The sequence below is a fragment of the Heterodontus francisci genome, chromosome 1, assembly GCF_036365525.1.
Source record: "Heterodontus francisci isolate sHetFra1 chromosome 1, sHetFra1.hap1, whole genome shotgun sequence".
In the NCBI taxonomy this organism is placed as follows: Eukaryota; Metazoa; Chordata; class Chondrichthyes; order Heterodontiformes; family Heterodontidae; genus Heterodontus; species Heterodontus francisci.
In genome coordinates this window covers 215,768,693-215,791,990 of record NC_090371.1, presented here as the reverse complement: position 1 = coordinate 215,791,990, position 23,298 = coordinate 215,768,693, and the positions used below count along the sequence as shown (strand labels likewise).

The 23,298-nt window shown below is 44.5% G+C and overlaps 1 protein-coding gene across 7 annotated transcripts in view; it reads left to right on the top strand.

Moving 5' to 3' along the window:
* Positions 1 to 23,298, top strand: part of hhip (hedgehog interacting protein) — a 187,852-nt gene that overhangs the window by 98,501 nt on the left and 66,053 nt on the right. For all 7 annotated transcript variants that reach the window (XM_068041527.1, XM_068041517.1, XM_068041545.1 and 4 more), the window contains 2 exons: positions 13,880 to 14,022; positions 20,928 to 21,009. In XM_068041527.1, the coding sequence (XP_067897628.1) occupies positions 13,880 to 14,022; positions 20,928 to 21,009 (225 nt within the window). The remainder of the gene's footprint in view (positions 1 to 13,879; positions 14,023 to 20,927; positions 21,010 to 23,298) is intronic.

Here is a 23,298-nt window from a genome sequence, read left to right as displayed (position 1 = left end):
GAAACCTGCCATCTCACATATCTGGCCTGTATGTGACTCTCGTCCCACACCAACTTGGTTGACTCTTTACTGAGCAAGTAAGTAGCAAGACACTCAGTTGTATCAAACCACTGCTCAGTGGTTCAAGAAGGAGGCCCACCACCACCTCCTCAGGCCAAGTAAGGATGGGCTTGTCTCACCAACAAAGCCCATGTCATGAGAATTATTTTTAAACTGACAAAAAACACAGCCCTGTAAATTTTACTGGTTTCAAAGCTATCTTTGATGAATTGAGTTGGATTTGCAACTTGTTCATAGCAAGAATATCCTGGGTGAAAACTGGATTGGTCATCAGCTTAGCTGCTCTTCCACTATGGAATTATTCTACCCATTATCATCTGCTCACACAGCTTGTAGGTTGAGCAGAGTAAGGATATTGGGTGGTAACTCTCTGCAAAATTGAGGTCTTTATGCAGTTTGAATAATGCAGCCACCTTTGTCTGTCTCCACTGCTTAGGTATCTGCTTTGTCTCTATGCAAGAATTGTAAAAGTCAAGTAGCTACTTTTATGCTGTCTTCTCAAAGTGTAGGAATAGTTCATTAGACATGCCATCAAGGCTAGCTTCCTTACCACTTTTCAGGGTTGTCAACGCAATTTTTAGCTCTTCAATATTGTGCTGTTGATTGTGGACTTCACTGTCTCTGAGGAGCGAGCGAAGCTCTTGCTTAACTTGTTTCATTTTGCGCTGTGCTTTGTGGGCTGGATTCCCATTTAGGATGTTGCCTCTATTATCAGATGTGACAAAGGCCAGGTTGAGATTGTACCCCTTTTTCCTTTGTGCACTTTGAAATTGCATTTGTTCTTAGGATCATAGAGTCATTTAAGGTTTTTAATTTCAGCCTAATTCTCAACTTCTTCCCATCATAATCATTGTTGGGGTATTCTCAGATGGTGTTGTGACTGTCAAAGATTCCCATGGCAAGGCCTAGTTTTTCTGTTAGGGCAAGTAGTTTTGCCAAGCAAACTGTTCAGTCAGTGATTTGAAAACATAAACTACTGCGATTTGGTCAAATTCAGTCAAGGTATGTTCTGTTGTACCATGATATTTCATAGCATTCTTCATCAGTCTTCTGTCACACACAACATAGATGTGACCCCTCCGTCCTTGCAAACTACTGCCCGTTCTCCAACATCCCTTTCCTCTCAAGTCCTTGAACGTGATGTCGCCTCCCAAATCCATCCCCATCTTTCACCGAACTCCATGCTCTAATTCCTCCAATCAGAATTCTGCACCTGTCACAGTACCGAAACTGCTCTTATCATAAGTCACAAATGACATGCTATGTGACTGTGACAAGGATAAACTATTTCTTCTCATCCTTCTCATTCTGTCTGCAGCCTTCAATAAGTTCATAAGAAATAAGAGCAGGAGTAGGCCATTCAGTCTTTCAAACCTGCTCCACCATTCATTAAGATCATGGCTGATCTGATTGTGGCCTCAACTCCTTTCGTGCCTGCCCCCATAACCCTTGACTCCCTTGTAGATCAAAAATCTGTCTAACTCAGCCTTGAATAGATACAGTGACCCAGCCTCCACTGCTCACTGGGGAGGATTAAAGATTAATGACCCTCTGAGAGAAGAAATTCCTCCTGCTCTCCATCTTAAAAGGGAGACCACTTATTTTGAAACTGTGCCCCCTAGTTCGCAATTTTCCCCATGATGGGAAACATCCTCTCAGCATCGACCCTGCCAATCTCCCTCAGAATCTTATATGTTTCAATAAGATCACCTCTCATTTGACATGGTTGACCACACCATCAACCTCCAATGTCTCTCCGCCATTGTCTTATTGGATGAGATTGCACTCTATCTATCTAATCATAGCCAGAGAATCACCTGCAATGGCTTCTCTTCCCACTTCAGCACCGTGACCTCTGGAGTCCCCCAAGGATCTATCCTTAGCTCCTTCCTAATTGTCATCCACATGCTGTCCCTCAATGACATCCTCCGAAAATGCAACATCAGGTTCCACATGAATGCTGACAACACCCAGTTGTACCTCATCACCACCCCTCTCGACTCCTGCACTATCTCTGATTTTGTCACACTACTTTTCCGACATCTATTGCTGGATGAGCAGAAATTTCCACCAATTAAATACTGGAGTAAGACTGAAGCCATTGTCTTTGGTCCCTGCCACAATCTCTATTCTCTAGCCACCAACTCCATCCTTCCCTCTCGCAACTGAGGCTGAATCAGACAGTACACAACTTTGGTGTCATATATGACCCCGAGATGAGTTTCGAGCCACATGTCCACACCATCACCAAGACCGCTTATTTCCACCTCTCTAGTGTTACCTGACTCTGCCTCAACTCATCTGCTGCTGAAACCCTCATCCTTGCCTTTGTTACCTCTAGACTTGACTATTCCAACACACTTCTGACTGGCCTCCGATTTTCTACCCTCTCAACTTGAGGTCAACCAAAACTCTGCTTTCCTTGTCTTAACTCTCACCAAGTCCCGTTCACTCATCAACCCTGTGCTCGCCGACTTACATTGGCTCCCGGTCAAGCAATGCCTTGATTTTAATATTCTCATCCTTGTTTTCAGGCCCCTTCCTATCTCTGTAATCTCCTCCAGCTCCTCAAATTCTGGCCTGTTGAGCATCCCCGATTTTAATCGCTGTACCATTGGTGGCCATACCTTAGCTGCCAAGGTCCTAAGCTCTGGATTTCCCTCCCTAAACCTCTCCATCTCTCTGCCCCTCTTTCCTCCTTTAAGACAGTCCTTAAAACCTATCACTTTGACCAATCATATACCCTAATACCTCCTTATGTGCCTCGGTGACAAAGTTTACTTTATAATGCTCCTGTGAAGCACCTTGGGAGAATTTATACATTAATGGTGCGATATAAATAAAAGTTGTTGTTGTTCAATATTTGCAACAATGTGCATGCCAGGGATGTTTGGTGCTGCTTTCTCTGTTTTTTTGCAATCACATAGGCTGAATTTTCACCATGGAGGTGGGAAACAGGAGTCTGGTTTGTTTTCAGGTCAGAAACCACCCCCCCAACCCACTTCCAGTGGGAAACTGATTAAAGTTGATCTTCGTGTGGGGAAGCCCTTAATTGATATGGGGATGGTTTTCCTGTCCACGTACAGTCAGTGGAGGGTGGGAACGGAGGTGGGTCAGATGAAGTGTAGGACTGATTTAGACTCCCTTGGCAGCCGTCACTGAAGCTGTTGGTTCTTCTAAGGGAGAGATCTGCTGATTGTGCCAAAGCTTTCCACAGCACCAGAGGGAAACAAAATGTCACAAAACAGCTGGAGGCCTGGTACCCAGGACGGGGGTGCCCCTCACTTCTTTGATGCAACCTGGATCTAATATTGGAGGCCGCGAGGGAGAGGAGGGAGTTCCTCTTCCTGGAGGGTGGCAGTAGGAGGCCGTGCAGTAGGAGCACCTCTCTGTTCAGTGTCATCTACCTCCACCTCCTCTTCCTCTTCCTTGCTCACCTCCTACTCCTGATCCTCTCCTGGTTGAACTACCTCCTTCCAGGGCCTCATCATCCTTATGGTCCACATTTCTCTGGAGGGCCATGTAATAGAGAGTGCAGCAGACCACCACAATGACCGAGACCCTTGCAGGAAGATGTTGGAGGGAGCCACCCAACTGGTTCAGGCACTGGAAGGGGATCTCGAGAAGCCCGATGGCCTGCTCAATGGTTGTCCTAGTGAGCAGGTGCGCTTGGTTGTATCGCTTCAGTGCCTGTGGCTGGGCTCCCGTAGGGGGGTGAATAGCCATGCCTTCAAGGGATATCCATTGTCCCTTAGGATCCAGCCACATACTTTGGGTGTCAGAGTGAAAATCTGAAGCAGCCTAGACTGGTGGAGAATGAAGGGCTCATGACAGCTGCCAGAAATGCGAGTACACAGATGGAGGAAGCTCTTGTGGTCACAAAGCAGTTGGAAGTTGAGAGAGTGGAAATCATTCCTTCAGTGATTGGCCAGTCACTGAGTGCCTTGAGGGCCACAAAGGTGCACTCGATGGTGTCCTGCACAGTCACCTGGGGAAATCCAGCAATGGAGGCAAACCCCAGTGCCCTCCTATCCCTGCGAGGCCGTGTCTTTTGTGAAATGAATGAGCTGTCCAGCTCTGGCAAAGAGGGCCTGTGAGATACGGTGGTGTGCAGGATGCCACCAGGGTCCACAGCTAACCCTTGGAAGGAGCCAGAAGCGAAGATTTTCAAGGCCACAGTGACTTTGACGGCCACTCGCAGGGTATGGCAACCAGTTCTGCGAGATGCAAGGTCTTCAGCAACGAGGGCACATATCTGACCATCTGCCTGCAAAGTTTTAGTCACCTGCGGCACTGGTTCTCAGTCATGCCACTGTAGCTCTGTCTTCAGTGGTAGATCCTGTGTTGAGGATATGGCCTCCATTGCATCCTGTCCCTCTTCCTTCGGCCGTGTCCTCCTGCTGCTTGGGGTTCCACTCTTCCTGCAAAGGGTTTTGCCCCTCATCGCCACTGGGCCAAAAATCTGGCAGTCGTGCCCCCAATACCAGCTACAGCCTTTCTTTTGGATAGGTGGCCATCCTATTGTGATTGACAGCCTTGCCTCTGCTAATCTGCCCCCATGATGCTGGGGGGAGGGGGGTGGGGTGGGGTGACGGCGGGGCGGTGGGGGATGACCCGTTCGATGGCTGAGTGCTCACTATCCCTGCCACCTGTGCAGCGTCAAGGGCAACTCCTTACCAAATGTCAAGTCCCTCTTTGCCCCGCTGACCCTCTTATAGGGCCAGGGTGATGCTCTGGACAGCCTTGACTGGCTCCCCACTCTGTCCCCACCTGCTTTCAGCTGATCAGAAATTGACAGCTCCTGAAACTCCCTGTGACTCTTTAAATTTTCCACCGTCCCCCTCCAACAAGCTCTAATGAACATTTTAGTTAATTTATTGGCCTCAATTGGGAGGAGAGCGGGATTCCTGACCCGCGCACCCCCACCACCCCCACCCTGGTTAACATTGCCTGCGTGCCCCAAAAATTCAGCCCCTTGATACTTACTTTCATGCCAGATAGGATTTCAGTCCTCTGTGCAGAATATTTCTACACATTAAAGCTGACAATTCTGATTTCTGGGTCTTGGCCAAAGACGGCAGAGGACATTTATGCCGATGTTTCTGCCTACATCTTCTATTGGGTTCTCAGTGCTTGTTGTCAGATTTGGGTCTTTCCCAAAGTTAGTTGCAATGGGAGATTAACAGGGTGGTAGATGATTAGTATTACAAACAAACGTTATGGCCCTAGCAGGGAGAGTGCAGGGGAGTCTGAAAATGGCAAGGCCAGGGGCACAGTCCAGGTGAGCTTAACAGCAGGACCTGAATATCATTTTTCTGTTCTGTTTCCTGCCTGGCAGCCAGTCAAATTGACCAGGAGGTAAGACCAGCAGCAGCACGCCACACCTGAGGACCCTTGGGGACGGTACCTAGCAGTCAGGAGCTGGGGGTAAGATTGGCCATCGGGATTTAGGGGGAGAGAGAAGTCATCCAAGCTGGAGGGAGAAAGAGACATAAGGGCTGGAGGTGGCAGGGTGAGGTCAGTGATCGCAGTGAAGGGAGAGAGCAACTGGAATCAGTAGTGGGGAGGCCAAAGGCTTCCTTGAGGGGCCAGAGAGCACACTTGCACCCCCAGTCCACAAGAAGTGCAATGAAAGGCACTTATCTTGTGCGGCCGGCAACTCCTGCCTCCCCTGCTCTGTCTGGTTTCCCAATCTCTGGGAAACCCACACAGCAGCAGTGAATTTTAAATCAGGCTCCCAATTGCACTGTGGGACCTTAATTTAAATATGTTAATCTCCACGGTGAGGTCGTCAGATGCCATGATATCCCTTGCCATAAAAAAGGCAGAGGAGCATGCGCAGCATGTTGGGAAACGTGTCTATATTTAAGTATTTAACCACCCATCCAACCCTCTCCCGCCCAGTATGGGAGGATTAATAACAAGGCTTATATCTTTCAGTATATGTTAGGTACCTAATATTTTTACTTCGTTAGTCATGATACATTGCTTCATTAAATTACAAACAATCTACAAATCATTGACATAATCAGGTTATAGCAGGATTATGGAAGACATGAGAAACTGGTCTTCAGGTCAGAAAGAACCCTCAGGATGATAATTTCTTGATGTTATCTGGTTGAGGGTGGTCTGTACAAAAGCAAAATAATGCAAATGCTAGAAATCTGAAATAAAAACTGAAAATTCTGGAAATACTGTGCAAGTCTGGCAGCATCTGTGGAGAGAGGAACAGTTAACTTTTCAGGTCAGTGATCTTTCGTCAGAACTGATGATGAACCAGTTCTGATGAAAGTTCATGGTCCTGAAACATTGGGTAGGTTTTTACTGTGGGCTTCAGGACCCCGACGTCGAGACCAAAATGGGGGGTGGGGGGGTGGCCCAAGCCCACACTTGCTGGCAGTGGGACTGACTCAGCAATTTTCCCGGAGACAGCCTCCTAATTGGCTGCCTCCAGCTCACCATCCAATTAAAGATTACAGACGGGATGTAGATGCTTCCGGTCCAATCAGAGGGCCGGCAGCTCTGAAGCCTCAGAAGTTCCAACAGGAGAGGTGGTCACTGCTGAAGCACCTTTCGGATTGAAAGGGCACCTCACAATGGAGGCACCCTCGGATAGGTAAGTAAAAAATTTAAAATCAGAGGGGCCAAGCAGGCAGGCTCCTCCTGTTGGCCCATAGAGGCTGCAAGAGCTGCCTTCTCTGCCCCCCAACCCCCTCTTGGGACATGGAGTCTCCATGAAGTTGGCAGTCTCCCCATGCAACTGGCGGCCAATCCACCACCGGCAAAATGCCGGCAGTCCAAGAAAATCACCCTTAATAGGGCCTTTTAATTATTTCAATCGGCTGCCCACCTCTGTTTGGCGGGCAGCTGATCCATACTGAGTCCTGCAGTTGGGAATCTTCCCCAGCAGCAGAACTGCGTCAGGGAGATGTCCCAACATGGCTCCCTATTTTCTCGCCCTCACCCCTGCATCCCAGCCCGCTACCGCGGGGCTGAGAAAATCCTGCCTTTAATTCTGATTCTCTTTCCACAGATGCTGCCAGACCTGCTACGCATTTCCAGAATTTTCTGCTTTTATTTGAGGGCTGTCTATATTGGATAATAGAGCAATTTCAACATTTTGGTATGCCCAAGTCTCATCTAGAAGACCAAGGCCAATTGTCCCTTAACCAAAGAGCACTCACATTGTACCATTATAATGGGGAGGCAGTGGCGTAGTGGTATTGTCACTGGACTAGTAACCTAGAGACCCACGGTATTTCTCTGGGGACATGGGTTCGAATCCCACCACAGCAGGAGGTGGAATTTGAATTCAATTAATAAATCTGGAATGATGGTCTAATGATGGCCATGAAACTATTGTCGATTGTTGTAAAAACTCATCTGGTTCACTAATGTCCTTTTAGGGAAGGAAATCAGCTGTCCTTATCTGGACTGACCTGCATGTGACTCCAGACCCACACAATGTGTGGCTCTGAAATACCCTCTGAAATGGCCGAGCAAGCCACTTAGTTGTATCTAACTACTACGAAGTCAATAAAACAGAATGAAATCAGACAGACCACTCGGCATCAACCTAGGCACTAGAAAGGACAATGGCAAACCCAGCCCTGTCGACCCTGCAAAGTCCTCCTCACTAACATCTGGGGGCTTGTGCCAAAGTTGGGGGAGCTGTCCCACAGACTAGTCAAGCAACAGCCTGACATAGTCATTCTCACGGAATCATACCTTATAGACAATGTGCCAGACACTGCCATCCCCATCCCCGGGTATGTCCTGTCCTACCAGCACAGAGGTGGCGACACAGTGGTATACAGTTGGGAGGGAGTTGCCCTGGGAGTCCTCAACGTCGACTCCAGATGGGCAAGGAAACCTCCTGCTGATTACCACCTACTGCCCTCCCTCAGCTGATGAATCAGTACTGCACCATGTTGATCACCACTTGGAAGAAGCATTGAGGGTGGCAAGGGCACAGAATGTACTCTGGATGGGGAACTTCAATGTCCATCACCAAGAGTGACTCAGTAGCACCACTACTGACCGAGCTGGCTGAGTCCGAAAGGACATAGCGGCTAGACTGGGTATGTGGCAGGTGGTGAGGGAACCAACAATACATACCTCGTCCTCACCAATCTGCCTGCTGCAGATGCATCTGTCCATGACAGTATTGGTAGGACTGCCCACCGCACAATCCTTGTGAAAACAAAGTCCCGTCTTCACGTTGAGGATACCCTCCATTGTATTGTGTGGCACTACCACCATGCTAAATGGGATAGATTTCGAACAGATCTAGCAATGCAAAACTGGGCATCCATGAGGTGCTGTGGGCCATTAGCAGCAGCAGAATTGTACTCAACTACAATCTGTAACCTCATGGCCCAGCATATTCCCCACTCTACCGTTAGGAGCCAGCCAGGAGACCATCCCTGGTTCAATGAAGAGTGCAGGAGGGCATGCCAGGAGCAGCAACGGGCATACCTCAAAATGAGGTGACAACCTGGTGAAGCTACAACACAGGACTACTTGCATGCCAAACTGCTTAAGTAGCATGCGATAGACAGAGCTAAGTGATCCCATAACCAACGGATCAGATCTAAGCTTTGCAGTCCTGCCACATCCAGCCATGAATGGTGGTGGACAATTAAGCAACTAACTGGAAGAAGTGGCTTCTCAAATATCCCCATCCTCAATGATGGGGGTGCCCAGCACATCAATGCAAAAGATAAGGCTGAAACATTTGTAACAATCTTCAGCTAGGAGTGCCGAGTTGATGATCCATCTCGGCCTCCTCCTGAAGTCCCCAGCATCACAGATGCCAGACTTCAGCCAATTCGATTCACTCCACGTGATATCAAGAAACGACTGAAGGCACTGAATACTGCAAAGACTATGGGCCCTGACAATATTCTGGCAATAGCACTGAAGACCTGTGCTCCAGAACTTGCTGTGCCCTAGCCAAGCTGTTCCAGTACAGCTACAACACTGGCATCTACCTGGCAATGTGGAAAATTGCCCAGGCATGACCTGTACACAAAAAGCAGGACAAGTCCAATCCAGCCAATTACTGCCGCATCAGTCTACTATCAATCATAAGTAAAGTGATGGAAGGTGTCATCAACAGTGCTATCAAGCAGCACTTACTTAGCAATAACCTGCTCAGTGACACTCAGTTTGGGCTCTGCCAGGGCCACTCAGCTCCTGACCTCATTACAGCCTTGGTTCAAACATGGACAAAAGAGCTGAACTCAAGAGGTGAGGTGAGAATGACTGTCCTTGACATCAAGGCAGCATTTGACTGAGTATGGCATCAGGGAGCCCTAGCAAAACTGAAGTCAATGGGAATCAGGGGGAAAACTCTCCGCTGGTTGGAGTCATACCTAGCGTAAAGGAAGATGGTTGTGGTTGTTGGAGGTCAATCATCTCAGCTCCAGGATATCACTGCAGGAGTTCCTTAGGGTAGAGTCCTAGGTCCAACCATCTTCAGCTGCTTCATCAATGACCTTCCTTCAATCATAAGGTCAGAAGTGGGGATGTTCGCTGATGATTGCACAATGTTCAGCACCATTCGCGACTCCTCAGATACTGAAGCAGTCCGTGTAGAAACGCAGCAAGACCTGGACAATATCCAGGCTTGGGCTGATAAATAGCAAGTAACATTCACACCACACAAGTGCCAGCAATGACCATCTCCAGGTGGTCATTGAAGAGAGAATCTAACCATCTCCCTTTGACATTCAATTATGATCGCTGAATCCCCCACTATCAACATCCTAGGGGGTTGCCATTGACCAGAAACTGAACTGGAGTAGCCATATAAATACTGTGGCTACAAAAGCAGGTCAGAGGCTACGAATCCTGTGGCGAATAACACCTCCTGACTCCCCAAAGCCTGTCCACCATCTACAAGGCACAAGTCAGGGGTATGATGGAATACTCTCCCCTTGCCTGGATGGGTGTAGCTCCAACAACACTCAAGAAGTTCAACACCATCCAGGACAAAGCAGCCCATTTGATTGGCACCCTATCCATAAACATTCACTCCCTCCACCACCGACGCTCAGTGGCAACAGGGTGTACCATCTACAGGATGCACTGCAATAACGCACCAAAGCTCCTTAGGCAGCACCTTCCAAACCCATGACCTCTACCAACTAGAAGGACAAGGACAGCAAATGCTTGGGAACATCACCACCTGCAAATTCCCCTCCAAGTCACACACTATCCTGACTTGGAACTATATCACCATTCCTTCACTGTCGTGGGGCCAAAATCCTGCAACTCCCTTCCTAACAGCACTGTGGGTGTACCTAACTCACATGGACTGCAGAGGTTCATGAAGGCAGCTCACCACCACCTCCTCAAGGGCAATTAGCGATGGGCAATAAATGCTGGCCTGGCCAGCGATGCCCACATCCTATGAATGAATAAAAAATTACAATTTTGTTCCATTCCCCACAGGTTTTCTTATGGTTTCTCTGTGTGAAAGTGCAAATTTAGTTCCAATTAATACCAGATTTTTGTATTGTACTGCAAGCGTTGTGCTTACTTACAACTGGATTCATATTGACCAGTTTTGCTGTCTGTAAAGGTCTTATTTCCAATAGAGACAAGCTTTTCATCCCACTACTCAGTTTCAAACCTAGGTAACAGACATGAATTGGCAATACTCAAATGAACTGTATACGTAGAGCCAGCTGCCTTTTATTATCTTCTCCTTGAATTTGTGTATCTTCTGGCTTGAATCGGCAAGGGGAAGTAATTTTTATCTTTGCAGGCTGGGCAGTAATCTGTTGGAGTGAATTGTTTGCTCATTGTGGAACCCACCAAGTTTTATTTCATTGAAATCAATGGGATGAAACTTGGGCAAGTTCTACAATGGATAGACTAGGGTTGTCCAACATGCAGCCCACGGGCCAGGATCCAGCCTGCCAAAGGTTTCCATCTGGCCCAAGGTTGTAAACTGTATTTGGTAGTTCCTCCTCCTTGCCATACAGTTTTTGCCCTTGGCCATTCCTTCCAGCTTCACGGAACTGTAATCCACCACGACAACACATACCAGTGTGGCAATTGGCTGTGGCCTGGTGATGTGACCCCAAAGGTTAATGAGCGAAGCGGGTCACAATGGAGACAGTAATCGTCAGCATTCTTATTAAAGTGAAGGTGAGCCCGAGGCTTGCGGCCTAGGCCTGGTGAGAGAGAGAGAGAGCTCGGGGTGTGGGGGAGAGAAAGCCTGAGAGGTTGAGTGGGGAGACAGAGAGAGCTGGGGTGGGAGGAGGGGGAGACGGACAGAGCCAGAGAGAGAGAGGGGCAAGGGCAAGGGAGCAAAGAGAGGGGGTGAGAGAGAGAGAGCCAGAGAGATAGAGGGGTGGGGGGGTGACAGAGAGTGCCAGAGAGAGAGAAAGGGAGACGGACACGGACAGAGAGAGTGGGGGGAGAGTCAGACAGACACAAAGGGCTGGATTCAGTTCTCCCCAAGCGTTGGGATCCGTGGCAGGGGAGTGCCTGAAAATGCCTCCGGGAGAGGGCCGCCATGCACCCCGACACCGGGAGGGCCTGGCCCAATATTACCGATGGCGGCGAGGCCTAATGGCGGCATCCCGCTGCCCGGCGACGGGACCCCCATTTGCATATTTAAATAACTTAAAATTAATGCATTAGTGATACGTCTCCGCCTGAGTTCCCACTCCAATCTTCGGCCTGGTGGCCGGCACTCCCGCACCTTCAGATCCCCGTCTGGGGAAACAAGGCGCCACACTGGTGGGGAGGGGCAAGGAGATAGCTTTCTCAGTGGGGGAGCGGGGTCAAAGTGACATCATTGGTGTAGGACATGATTGGAAGGGTTATAGTTTAAAGTTTATGCAGTTTGGGGGGTGGGGGAAGGTCAGGTGGACAAGATAAGTGTTTTGCAGGGGGAGAGGGCAAATAATTAATTAAATTGTTATGGGGGCTTGGGAGAGGGGCAGAAGAAATGTCTTTAGTTATTTTTATTTACCTGTGCTCTAAATATTGCAATTTACCGGTAGGGCTCAAACCCTTTAAAAATGGCATCAGCACCTGTGCCAGGGACAGACAGCCAGCCCTCTCCATGTGATCGGGGGGGTAGGTGCGGCCTGCCCTGGCTATTTAAATGAGTCACCGTGCAGAAGATTACGGTGGCTCCATGACATGTGGCCTGCATGGGCAGGCCGCCATTCTCTTCGCCTGCTGCCAATGTCGGCAGCGGGAACAGAAGATTCAGCCCAAACAGGGGGAGAAAGATACAGAGACAGAGAGCTGGAGAGAGACAGACAAACAGAGAGAGGGGGAGGGAGATAGAGCAATCATGATCGCTATCACTCCTGACAGCTGGACAGCTATCTGGAATATTCTGCTTCGGTACAGCAAGCAAAAACAATGCCAGGTATCTCTAAATCAGTGTTCAACATACTAAATTAATAAATTAGTCTTCTCATTTAAAGCTTGTTCACAAAAATGCATATTTTTTGTTATCCTTCTGAAATGTTCTCACCTGCCCCCTATGTAGGACAACATTTATAATGTGGCCCCTTACATGGAAAAATTGGAAACCCCTGGGATACACAATTTGCTCCACCAGATTCTGCCCAAGTGGTGAAGGTGAAATTTACCCTATTGATTCAACTCTCCACTGCTATCAGCAGCCTTGTTGGTAACTTGGTTGGGGAATGGGGTTACCCTTTTATCCAGATTCAGAATGTTTCTCAGTTTGTTGAATCCATGGGATATAATAATGTTTTGTTTAATGTTCCATTGTACGTCTTTTGGATCATATAGCTGGAAATGTTAGGCGTTTTGCTTTCACAACTCTGCTCAGTTTTCCATGCATATGCTCTTTATGTTATAAGTCATTCAAGGGTTCTGGGAGTCTTAACTTTGTTTATAATTACAGCCTTATGCCAGTATGAAAGTGATATTGATCTCATAACTGTATAATGTTGCCAATGTAAACCCTTAGGAACTATAAAAGCTGTTCGAAATGTGTTTTTAAAAAAAACTTACCACCCAAGAGCTGGCTTTTGGATGGCTTCAACCAGTATTGTGTAGGTGAAAACACCTGTGAAACAGAAATTGACATAAAGTTCCCATGATTTTCAGCAGCCCCTGTAACCATGTTCTGATGCAATTGGCAGTTCGACAAAACCTGTTGTAATGGCCTTAAAGTGTTGCAGTGCACCTGTGAAATTGAAGAAACAATTAAATGCACCTGATCCAAATTATTGTTTATTTGTGTAATTAAAGATACATTTTTCAATGTACTTTATGATTACAATGACAGTGCATTTCATGATTTGAAAGATCAGGAGATAACATCTTACATATGCACTCGTATTTAGAATTATAACTGAAGTCTTTGCTGAAAGAAGGTGACATATAAAGTAAAATCCAATTCCAAAGATGAATTAGGATTGTGCTAGTAATATAAACAGACTTATAGGGATTCTCTGATTAGGATTCCCATTTGTAGTTCATGTCTTTATTGTTCACATGAGTATTTGGGATTGGACTGGGACTTGGATTCCTCCAGTTAATGTAGATATTAACACATATAATCAGTGTATGTCCCAGCTGTGATTAAAAGTTTAATACCTAACTAGTGTTATCTTACAGCAATAGAGTGCTTTAGCAACCCTCAAAATCTCTGGTGCCAGTGGGTGAATTGGTTTGAGTATCATAAAAGTTAAAAGATGTCTCAGAAAATCTTACAGACTTATTTCAAAAACCTAGTTTTGATTGGGAGGGGCTAGGAATCAAAATATTTGTACTGTGTATAAATGATGATTCATCTTTTGCTTAATTTTAGGCAACTGATGAGCCTTCAACAAAACCCTTTGAACAAACTGTGGCAGGAACGAACCCTGTGCCTTGGCAGTAGCACCACATGCAGAAATTCTCTTAGTGGTCATATATCGGGAACGGTTTTGGGATTTGGAGAAGATGAATTAGGTAATCAACCCAATGTTTGCCCTGATTGCTGCTAGAGTACCTGTTCGTATTTGCTGCGGTCATATTTAATTGGATAAACAGAGTTTCTGGATTACAAAACAGACATATTAATTTTCTTTTTCTAACTGTTGCACATTATATGAAAAATGATCAAATCTACTATAATTCACCATCCAAAAAAACTGAGATTCTGTGAAGTTTTGCACCATGATCCAACAGCCATGGCAGAAAAGCATCAGAAGCAGCAAGAGGTTCAGATAACAAATGGCTCATATGGTTTATGACATATTATGAACTCAATCGTTAAATTACAGCTTTATAAATTTACTTACCTCCCACTATGCAGCATGCTCTATATATTATGAACTTGAGTCCCCTGCAATTTTACTGTAGAGCTGAAAAATAATGTCTTAGTTTCAAGGAAATTATCTTGGAGTGTAACTTATTTAATACATGTGGCCAATGAGTGACTGTACCTACGGTCCTTATCCTAATTTGCACCAAGTCCTGTTCACCCATCACTCCTGTGCTCGTTTATCCATATTGGCTTTCACTCTACCAGCGCCTCAATTTTAAAATTTTCATCCTTGTTTTCAAATTCCTCCATTGCCTCACCTATCCCTATCTCTGTAACTTTGTCCAGCCGTGCAACCCTCTGAGATCTCTGCACTGCTCCAATTCTGGCCTCTTGACCATCTCCAATTTTATTTCCTCCACCTTTGGTGGTCATGACTTCAATTGCCTGGGCCCTAAGCTCTGGAATTCCCTCCCTATTCATCTCCACCTCTCTATCTCTCTCTCATTTAAGACAGTCCTTAAAACCTATCTCTTTGACCAAGCTTTTGGTCACCCATCCTGATATCAACTTATATTGCTCACTGTCAAATTGTGTCTGATAAAGATTCTGTGAAGCACCTTGAGATGTTTGACTATGTTAAAGGAACTATTTCAATGCAAGTTATTGTGGGAGTTGCTGCGGGGGGGCGGGGTTGGTGGAATATAGGCAAAGCTACTTTGGGATCAACTTGGCTCAAAGATAACATACTTCGTAATGAAAGATTGAAACAAAATTGATCCTTTTGTTGCAAACACATATCTTAGCCAAGCAGATCCAACAGTGCTCCAAGCCACCAATGATAATTGATCAGACAGCCTGATTCATTGCTGTGATCTGGCAGGGTAGATCAGTCTCGGGAGTCTGAACTCCAGAAAATCATGTAAGGTGCTTTGAGTTAGACAAGCATTGGAAAGCTTATCAATGTTCTTTGTTGGTGAGCTGCATCGTTTTTAAAAAAAATATCTAAAATATAGAATTTGCCATAAAGGTTATCAGGAACTGCTTCCTAATTGCCCCACCACTTCTGCCACTTGAGATTGAAAGTGAGGGATGAAGTAGAACACATCCACCAAACTATAGGCAGACATATTTAAACAGCATGCAATGACAAATATGTGTTAAATGATGTAATTTCCATCTTTTGCACCCCAGCACCACTGAGGACAAGGAACACTTGTGCATACTTTGCTTAATGCATAGCCTATGCTGATAGGGTGATTTATAAATTAAAGTCTGTTGGATCACAAAGTCATAGAGTCATTACAGCACAGAAGGAGGCCATTCAGCCATTGAGTCCATGCCACTCTCTGTGGAGCAATCCAATCAGCCCCTTCTGCCGCTGCTCTATCCCCGTAGTCCTGCAAGTTTATTTCCCTCAAATGCCCATCCAATTTTCTTTTGAAATCATTCATCATCTCTGCTTCCAGCACCCTCGCAGGCAGTAAGTTCCAGGTCAGTACCACTCTCTGCGTAAAAAAAAAAAGTTCTTCCTCACCTCCCTTCTGCACCTCTTGCCCAAAACCTTAAATCTGTGTCCCATAATCCTTGTACCAACAGTTAATGGGAACAGCTTTTCTACCTTATCTAGAGCTGTCACAATCTTGTACACCGCTATCACATCTTCCCTCAATCTCCTTTGCTCCAAGAAGAACAACCCCGGCTTCCCTAACCTAACTTTGTAGCTAAAATCCCCCATCCCTGGAACCATTTTGGTAAATCTCCTCTCCAGGACCCTCACATCCTTCCCAAAGTGTGACGACCAGAATTGGACGTAATAGTCTAGTTCTGTCTAACCAGAACTTTATAAAGGTTCAGCATAACTTCCCTACTTTTGTACTCACTACGTCTGTTTATGAAGCCTAAGATCCCAAATGCTTTGCTAACTACTCTCTCAATATGTCAAGCCACCTTGAAAGATCTGTGCACATGAACCCCCAGGTCCCCCTGTCCCTGTACACTCTTTAGAACTGTACTGTTTAGTCTATATTGCCTCTCCCTATCCCTGCTGCCAAAATGCATCACCTCACACTTCTCTGTATTAAATTCCATCTGCCACTTGTCTGCGCATTCTGCTAACCTCTCTATGTTCTGTTGCAGTCAATTGGCATCGTCCTCACTGTCAGCCACACTTCCAAGTTTGGTATTATGGGCAAATTTTGAAATTTTACTCTGTATTCCAATATCCAAGTAATTTTTTTAATATATATGGTTCAAACAATGAACACTGGGGAACACCACTGTCAACCATCCTCCAGTCTGAAAAACAACCATTTACCGTGATATGCTTGCTATTTACATGCTGGTAGAAAATTTTTGTGTTCCCTTTTATGTTAACTACCATTCTATTCTCATATTCTCTCTTTGCCAGTCTTATTTTCCTCTCAACTCTCCCTCTCAACTTATTGTATTTAGCCTGGATCTCACTTGATGATTTCACCTGACATACATCATACACCCTCTTTTTTTGTTGCATCATAATCTCTATCTCCTTCATCATCCAAGGAGCCCTGGCTTTGGTTCCCTTGGCTTTCACGCTTGTTGGAATGTACCTAGCTTGTACCTGAAACATCTCCTTAAAGATCACCCATTGTTTTGTTGCAGTTTCTTCTGACAATCTTTGGTTCCATTTTACCTTGGCTAGATCCCCTCTTATCGCATTGAAATTAGCCCTCTTCCAATTTAGAAGTTCTACTTTAGATTGTTCCTTGCTCTTTTCCATTACTAATCTCAACCTTATGATACAATGATCACTTTTATCCATGTGTTCTTCCACAGACACTTGGTCCACTTGGCCCACCTCCATTCCAGCAATGCCTCCTTTCTACTTGGACTGAGAACTGGCTGGTCGAGGAAGTTCTCCTGAACATATTTCAGAAATTCCTCCAGCTCCTTACCCTTTACTCTAACATTATCCAGATCGATAGTTGGGTCATTAAAATCCCCCAATATCATCACTCTATATTTCTTTCACATCTCTGTGATTTCCCTGCAGATTTGCTTTTCTCTCTCCTTCTCTCCCCCTCTTCCTCACCCTCTCTCCCCCTCACCCTCTCTCTCTCTCTCTCTCTCTTCCCCCACCCCATCCCCCCCCCCTCTCTCTCTCACTCACTATTTGGAGGCCTATAGAATACCCCAGTAGTGTGGTCATACCCTCTTTGCTTCTCAACACTAACCAAATGGATTCTGTCTGCCCTCTCAAGGACATCCTCCCTTTCTAAAACTACAATGTCTTCCCTAATCAGCAGTACTGCCACCACACCTCCCTTTTATCCTTCCCTATCTTTTCTGAAGACTTGGTATCCTTGAATATTAAGCACCCAGTCCTCACCATTTTTAAGCCACATTTCTGAGATTGCCACTTAATCATATTCCCAAATGGCTATTTGTGCTTGTAGCTCACCAACCTTATTCACCACACTTTGTGTGTTTACAAACATGCATTGTAAACCTGTCTTTGTATTCCTCGTAGTCCTTCTTAGTCTGTTCCTATCTAATATGGTACCAGTTTCTTTAGTGCTATCTAACACTCTCGCTTCTTTATGCACCTTATTCTTTTCTACTTCTACATGTGGTGCCCACCTCGCTGCCAATTTTGGTTAAACCAACCACACTAGTGAATCTCCCCACGAGTACATTTGCCCCAGTCCTATTGCAACCCGTCGCTTTTGAATAGGTGCCTTCTGTCTCAGAACTGGTGCCAATGCCCCAAGATCTGAAGCCCTCCCTCATGCACCATGCCTCACGCCACACATTGGTCCTCCCTATCTTGCTATTTCTACTCTTGCTCATGCGTGATACTGGGAGTAATCTAGAGATTACTACCTTCAAGGTCCTACTTTTTGACTTCCTTCCTAGCTTCTGAAAATCTGACTATAGGACTTCAGTACCAGCTCTCGCTATATTGTTGGTATCGACATGTACCACAACTTCTGGCTCACTCCCTTCCACCTGGAGAACATTCTGCACCCTCTCTGTGATGTCCCTGGCACCAGTGAGGCAACACATCCTTCGGGACTCACAATAACAGTTACAGAAATGCCTGCCTGTTCCTCTACCTATGGAATCTCCTATAATGACTGCATTTCTACTCTTTGTTGTTCCTTCCTGTGCAGTCCCTTGTCCATTGCCCTGGTCTGGACTGCACTCCTCAAGGTGTCATCACTCCCAGCAGTCTCCAAAGCTGAGTACTGGTTTGAAAGTGGCATATACCATGAAGATTCCTGCACCTCCTGCCTCTTCCTACTCTTATGGATGGCCACTCATCTACTATCCTGAAATCTTACTGTCTGTGGGATGACCACTTCCTGGAACATATGATCCAGGAAACTCTCATCATCCCTGATGCTCCTCAGTGACTCCAGCTGCCCCTCAAGCTCAGAAATCCTGAGCTCAAGGCTCAAGCAGTTGGAGACACTTCCTGCATATATGGTTCCCCCTAGACACATGAAGTGTCCAGCAGTTCCTGCATGGCATGGAATTGCAAGCAACAGGTCTCAACTGGCCATTCATGATCTAAAGAAATCTCTATTCCTTCTTTTAGAATCTAGTTAGTACCTTGTTTAAACTATTAATTTGAATTAATACCTCTAGACCTGCTCCGTGCTAATACTCATTACTCCACTTACTGTTATACTTAGCCCACTTGAAATTTTATTACTTTAACTAGTCAAGCTATAAATTTAATTCAGTACTTTATAGATTTCCTGTCCTTGATTAAACCACTGCCTTAATTTTTTTTTTTAAAAGCCTAATACTCACCAACCAATTCTGTCCTCTGATATCACTTCCTGCTTTTTGGAAATACGTTGATCAGGTCTGCACTGTTCCCCGCTCTCTCTCTCTCTTATTCTCTGCCACCACTGCTGTAATCTCTGATCAGATCCATACTGTTGCCCCGCGCTCTCTCTTATCCTCTGCCGCCGCTGCTGGGGTCGCTGTTCAGTTCCGCCCTGTTCCCCCACTCTCTCTCTGCTGATGTCTCTATTCAGGTCCATGCTATTTGATCATATGCAATATGTCAAAACGAATTATTTCAACCAGCACCATGACTCCCAGCTATTCTAAACAGAGGGAGGCCATGGAGATTGCTGCAGCCATTTTCCATGGCCCCTAATGATCTCCCATGTAGATGCTGAGGAGCCTGCCTCAGTTATGCAAACGATCTTATCTGCAGTAAATCAGCTGAGGTCTGAGGTAAAGGGCTCATTTTTGAGACCGGTGAAACTCCTACCATGACTAACATGTGCCAGAATGCTGCCAAAGTAGAAATCCTGTCCCTGTCTGTGACATGACCATTCCTACAACACGCTTTGTTTATGCATTGCAAGCATATTATCATGGAGTGAGTTTATTATATTTTTGGAACCTTCATTAACTTCCCCCATATTCTCTGAAAGTACAGTGAGATAGTATTGCAAGTATATCTATTCTGGAACAGGATCAAAATATTAATGGAGCTTGTCAGTGCTTGGCAGGTTTTTTAAAGTTTTATGAGGTGGTGAATCATCACATCTGCATCTGCTGAAAATAATTGGCCACTGTGTTGTGATTTCACAGATTACTTCTATTGAAGCAGCTGTGAATGTGGTATTCTTTAGTATCGTGACCTCACTGAATAATTATGGACATGCAAAGTTTTATTTCTAAGAATTAGCATTCATATAACGAGAGCCAGATAACAACATTTTCAGACAATAAACAAAATAACATTTAATAATAAACAGTATCTGTGTCAGATAGCAGCACTTTTCCTTCCATCTCACTCTCTTCCTCTTCGCAGAACCTTCTTATAGGTCATACCCTGTATACCTAATTTCCCACGACCCTTCCCAGATGTTTATATGTAGTAGCATTTATGTAAATGCAGTCAAAACAAATTAAATACTTTTAAAGCAAGCTGATTTTAATATATAACATATATAAAATAATGATACATGAACTCCAAGGGTTAAATTACAAGGAGATATTCCCCAACCATGGTTGAATTTTGCAAGATATTAAGGGGAACAGATAGGGTTGATAGAGAGAAACTATTTCCACTGGTTGGGGAGTCTAGGACTAGGAGACATAGTCTAAATATTCGAGCCAGATCTTTCAGGAGTGAAACTGGAAACATTTTTACACAAAGGGTGGTGGAAGTTTGGAACTCTCATTTGCGAACAGCAATTGATGCTAGAGCAATTGTAAATTTTCTGTCTGAGATTGATAGATTTTTGTTATCCAAAGGTATTAAGGGATATGGGGCAAAGGCAGATATATGGAGTTAGGTTGCAGATCAGCCGTGATCTGATATAATTGTGGAACAGGCTTGAAGGGCTAAATGGCCTATTCTTGTTCCTATGGTTGATTTCATTTTTTTAAAATGTCACTATATATACTAACTTCGAATAGTGGATTTGACATTTTAGTTTACAAAAAAGGGAAGTTGACTTTTGAGGGAATAGAAAATTGATAACCATGTAATCTGTTTTAAATATTTTCTTAATGGGTATAGGCAATACATTAATAAACAATAATACTTGGACTGCATGGGGCAATGTTTGAAAACTTTCCAATTTGGTGTTTGCAGGTGAGATCTACATTTTGGCAAGCAGTAAGAGTGTGACACAAGTGCACAGTGGGAAGCTCTACAAACTGATTGACCCAAAAAGGTACAGCTCTGGCTAATGTTCATGAAACACGTAGTGTTCAGTTTATGCACCACATGGTATCAATCAGTGTCATTATATCTGCTTGGCAGCCGATATAAAGAATGAGTGAAAACAATGCAGACAGCACCATCAAGCTCTTCAGTTATGAGGGTAAAAAGATCATCTCACATCTGTATTTTGTTAACCACTAAATATTAGGCACAGGTAAAGCAGATGTCATGGTACCTGGAGCAAAGTAGTAAAATCTCCAAATTGCAAAACAAGCCTTTGATGATTGAAAAATAATTTTAAAACTTTAAAAAAAACTTAAATGCATTTCACTTTAACCACATAATTGCAGAAGCTTCGAGGAGGATTAAAATGAGCCTCTATTTTTGGTAGCACTGATGTTCAGTCTGTGCTTTACAATATTACAATTGATTGTGCTTACCTCAGCAGTTATTAAAGCAGAACGAAATGTCAGTTTCACTCATAACTCTTATGAGTCCATAAAGCTATGAAGATATAATAAGATTGTTAATAACTTTTAGCGACTTACATCGTCGTGGAAAATAGCAACCCAGATGTTAAGGTTATTTTGGGCATTTACTACAAAATGTATAATCTGATCCACGTTCAACAGTCTGAGGAGGTTCTGTCTCCTGTGTTGAATAGTTTAAAATGTTCTACAACTATCTGCTCAGATCAGCTAAGTTTATTTTCAGGACTTTATAGGTTTTTTTTGTTGGTCATTGTTGACTATTAGCTACTGTCATCTTTGACACCCTTTTGAAGTGATTGATCTATTAATGGGGGTTGTCTGTGGTCTCAGGATTTCACTGTTTGTTACTACCAGCATAAGATGTAACTTTCATTGGTGTTAGACTTGTACCTTGGTGCTGATGATGAAGTGGTAAACTTGAAAATTTTTTAATGATCGTCTGATTGCATGTATTAATGTAATTCTGGTGTTACGCTCAAAAGTGCTATACATTGGAAAATGCAGAATTTACAGTATATGTATAACTGTCTCAGCCCCTTAACACCTGTCAGTCAGATGTTGATGAAGACTGTTTTCAGGTTAATGACTATGAGATACAGAGGCTGTGGGTCACATATCTAATTTATTTATTTGACTTTTTTATATTCAGAAATACAACTTTTTAAAGCCACTATTTAAGTATGCCACTCTTAGTCCACTCTCCAAGACTAAGACATTGATTGCCTTAGTTCAGTGTGCCAGAATAGCCTGTATGCAGCTGAGCACAGGGATAGGGAGTTGGAAGTGAAGAACCAAAACCAGTTCGTTTCAGGACTGCATATCCTGCTTTTTATTACTAATATTATGAAATGTTTGTATCCATTTTATGCATAATCTCCATTTGGTCCTCAAATTTGGTGCAAAAAATATTTAAATTTCACTGCTCCCCAAGATTTGCTCAAGGTTTCCTTTTTTTTTTAAATTGTTGGAATGGTGCAAGACACAAATGTTTAATTTGGAGCAGCATCCCTTTAAGGGCTGAATGCTCCAGTTTTCAATTAACACACAATATGCCAAGAGCAACTACTTAGTAGTTCTGCAAAAAGAACTGACCACTCTGTGCTGCTCAAATTCAGCAGAGTCTGAGCATTCAGCTATAATTGTAGATTTCTTGCCTAATAATTGCCATTGAGCTTTGGTGCAACAAAGGAAACATGCTGGAGCTGCATGGCTGATGCAATTTAGCAATCATGTAGCTTCATCCAATCTTTTGGCGTCCAGCAGCATCCCACCCATCACTGTGAATTTAAGGTACTCTACTTGATGCGAATAAAAAGGCTACCAAGTCAGAAATTGTCTCAAGAAAAGCAAATATTATTTAAATTTTGAACAAAATAATCTGAAACTGTAAAACATGCATCACATAGAATATTGTACCGGTGGTGATGGAAACTTGTTATGTATGCACAGTCACAACTGTGGTCTTCTGCACTGGTCGAATATTCATTTATTCATCAATTTGCTATGGAGTATCCCCAAGTGAAGCAGTTCCTTATGGATGAAATAAAAACAAGAAATGCTGGAAATACTCAGCAGGTCTGGCAGCATCTGTGGAGAGAGAAGAAGAGTTAACGTTTCAGGTCAGTGACCCTTCTTCAGAACGTTCTGAAACGTTAACTCTGCTTCTCTCTCCACAGATGCTGCCAGACCTACTGAGTACTTCCAGCATTTCTTGTTTTTATTTCAGATTTCCAGCATCCGCAGTTTTTTGCTTTTAGCTTTATGGATGAAATTGGGAAGACTGTTAGCTGGAAAAAAAAGCCAATGAC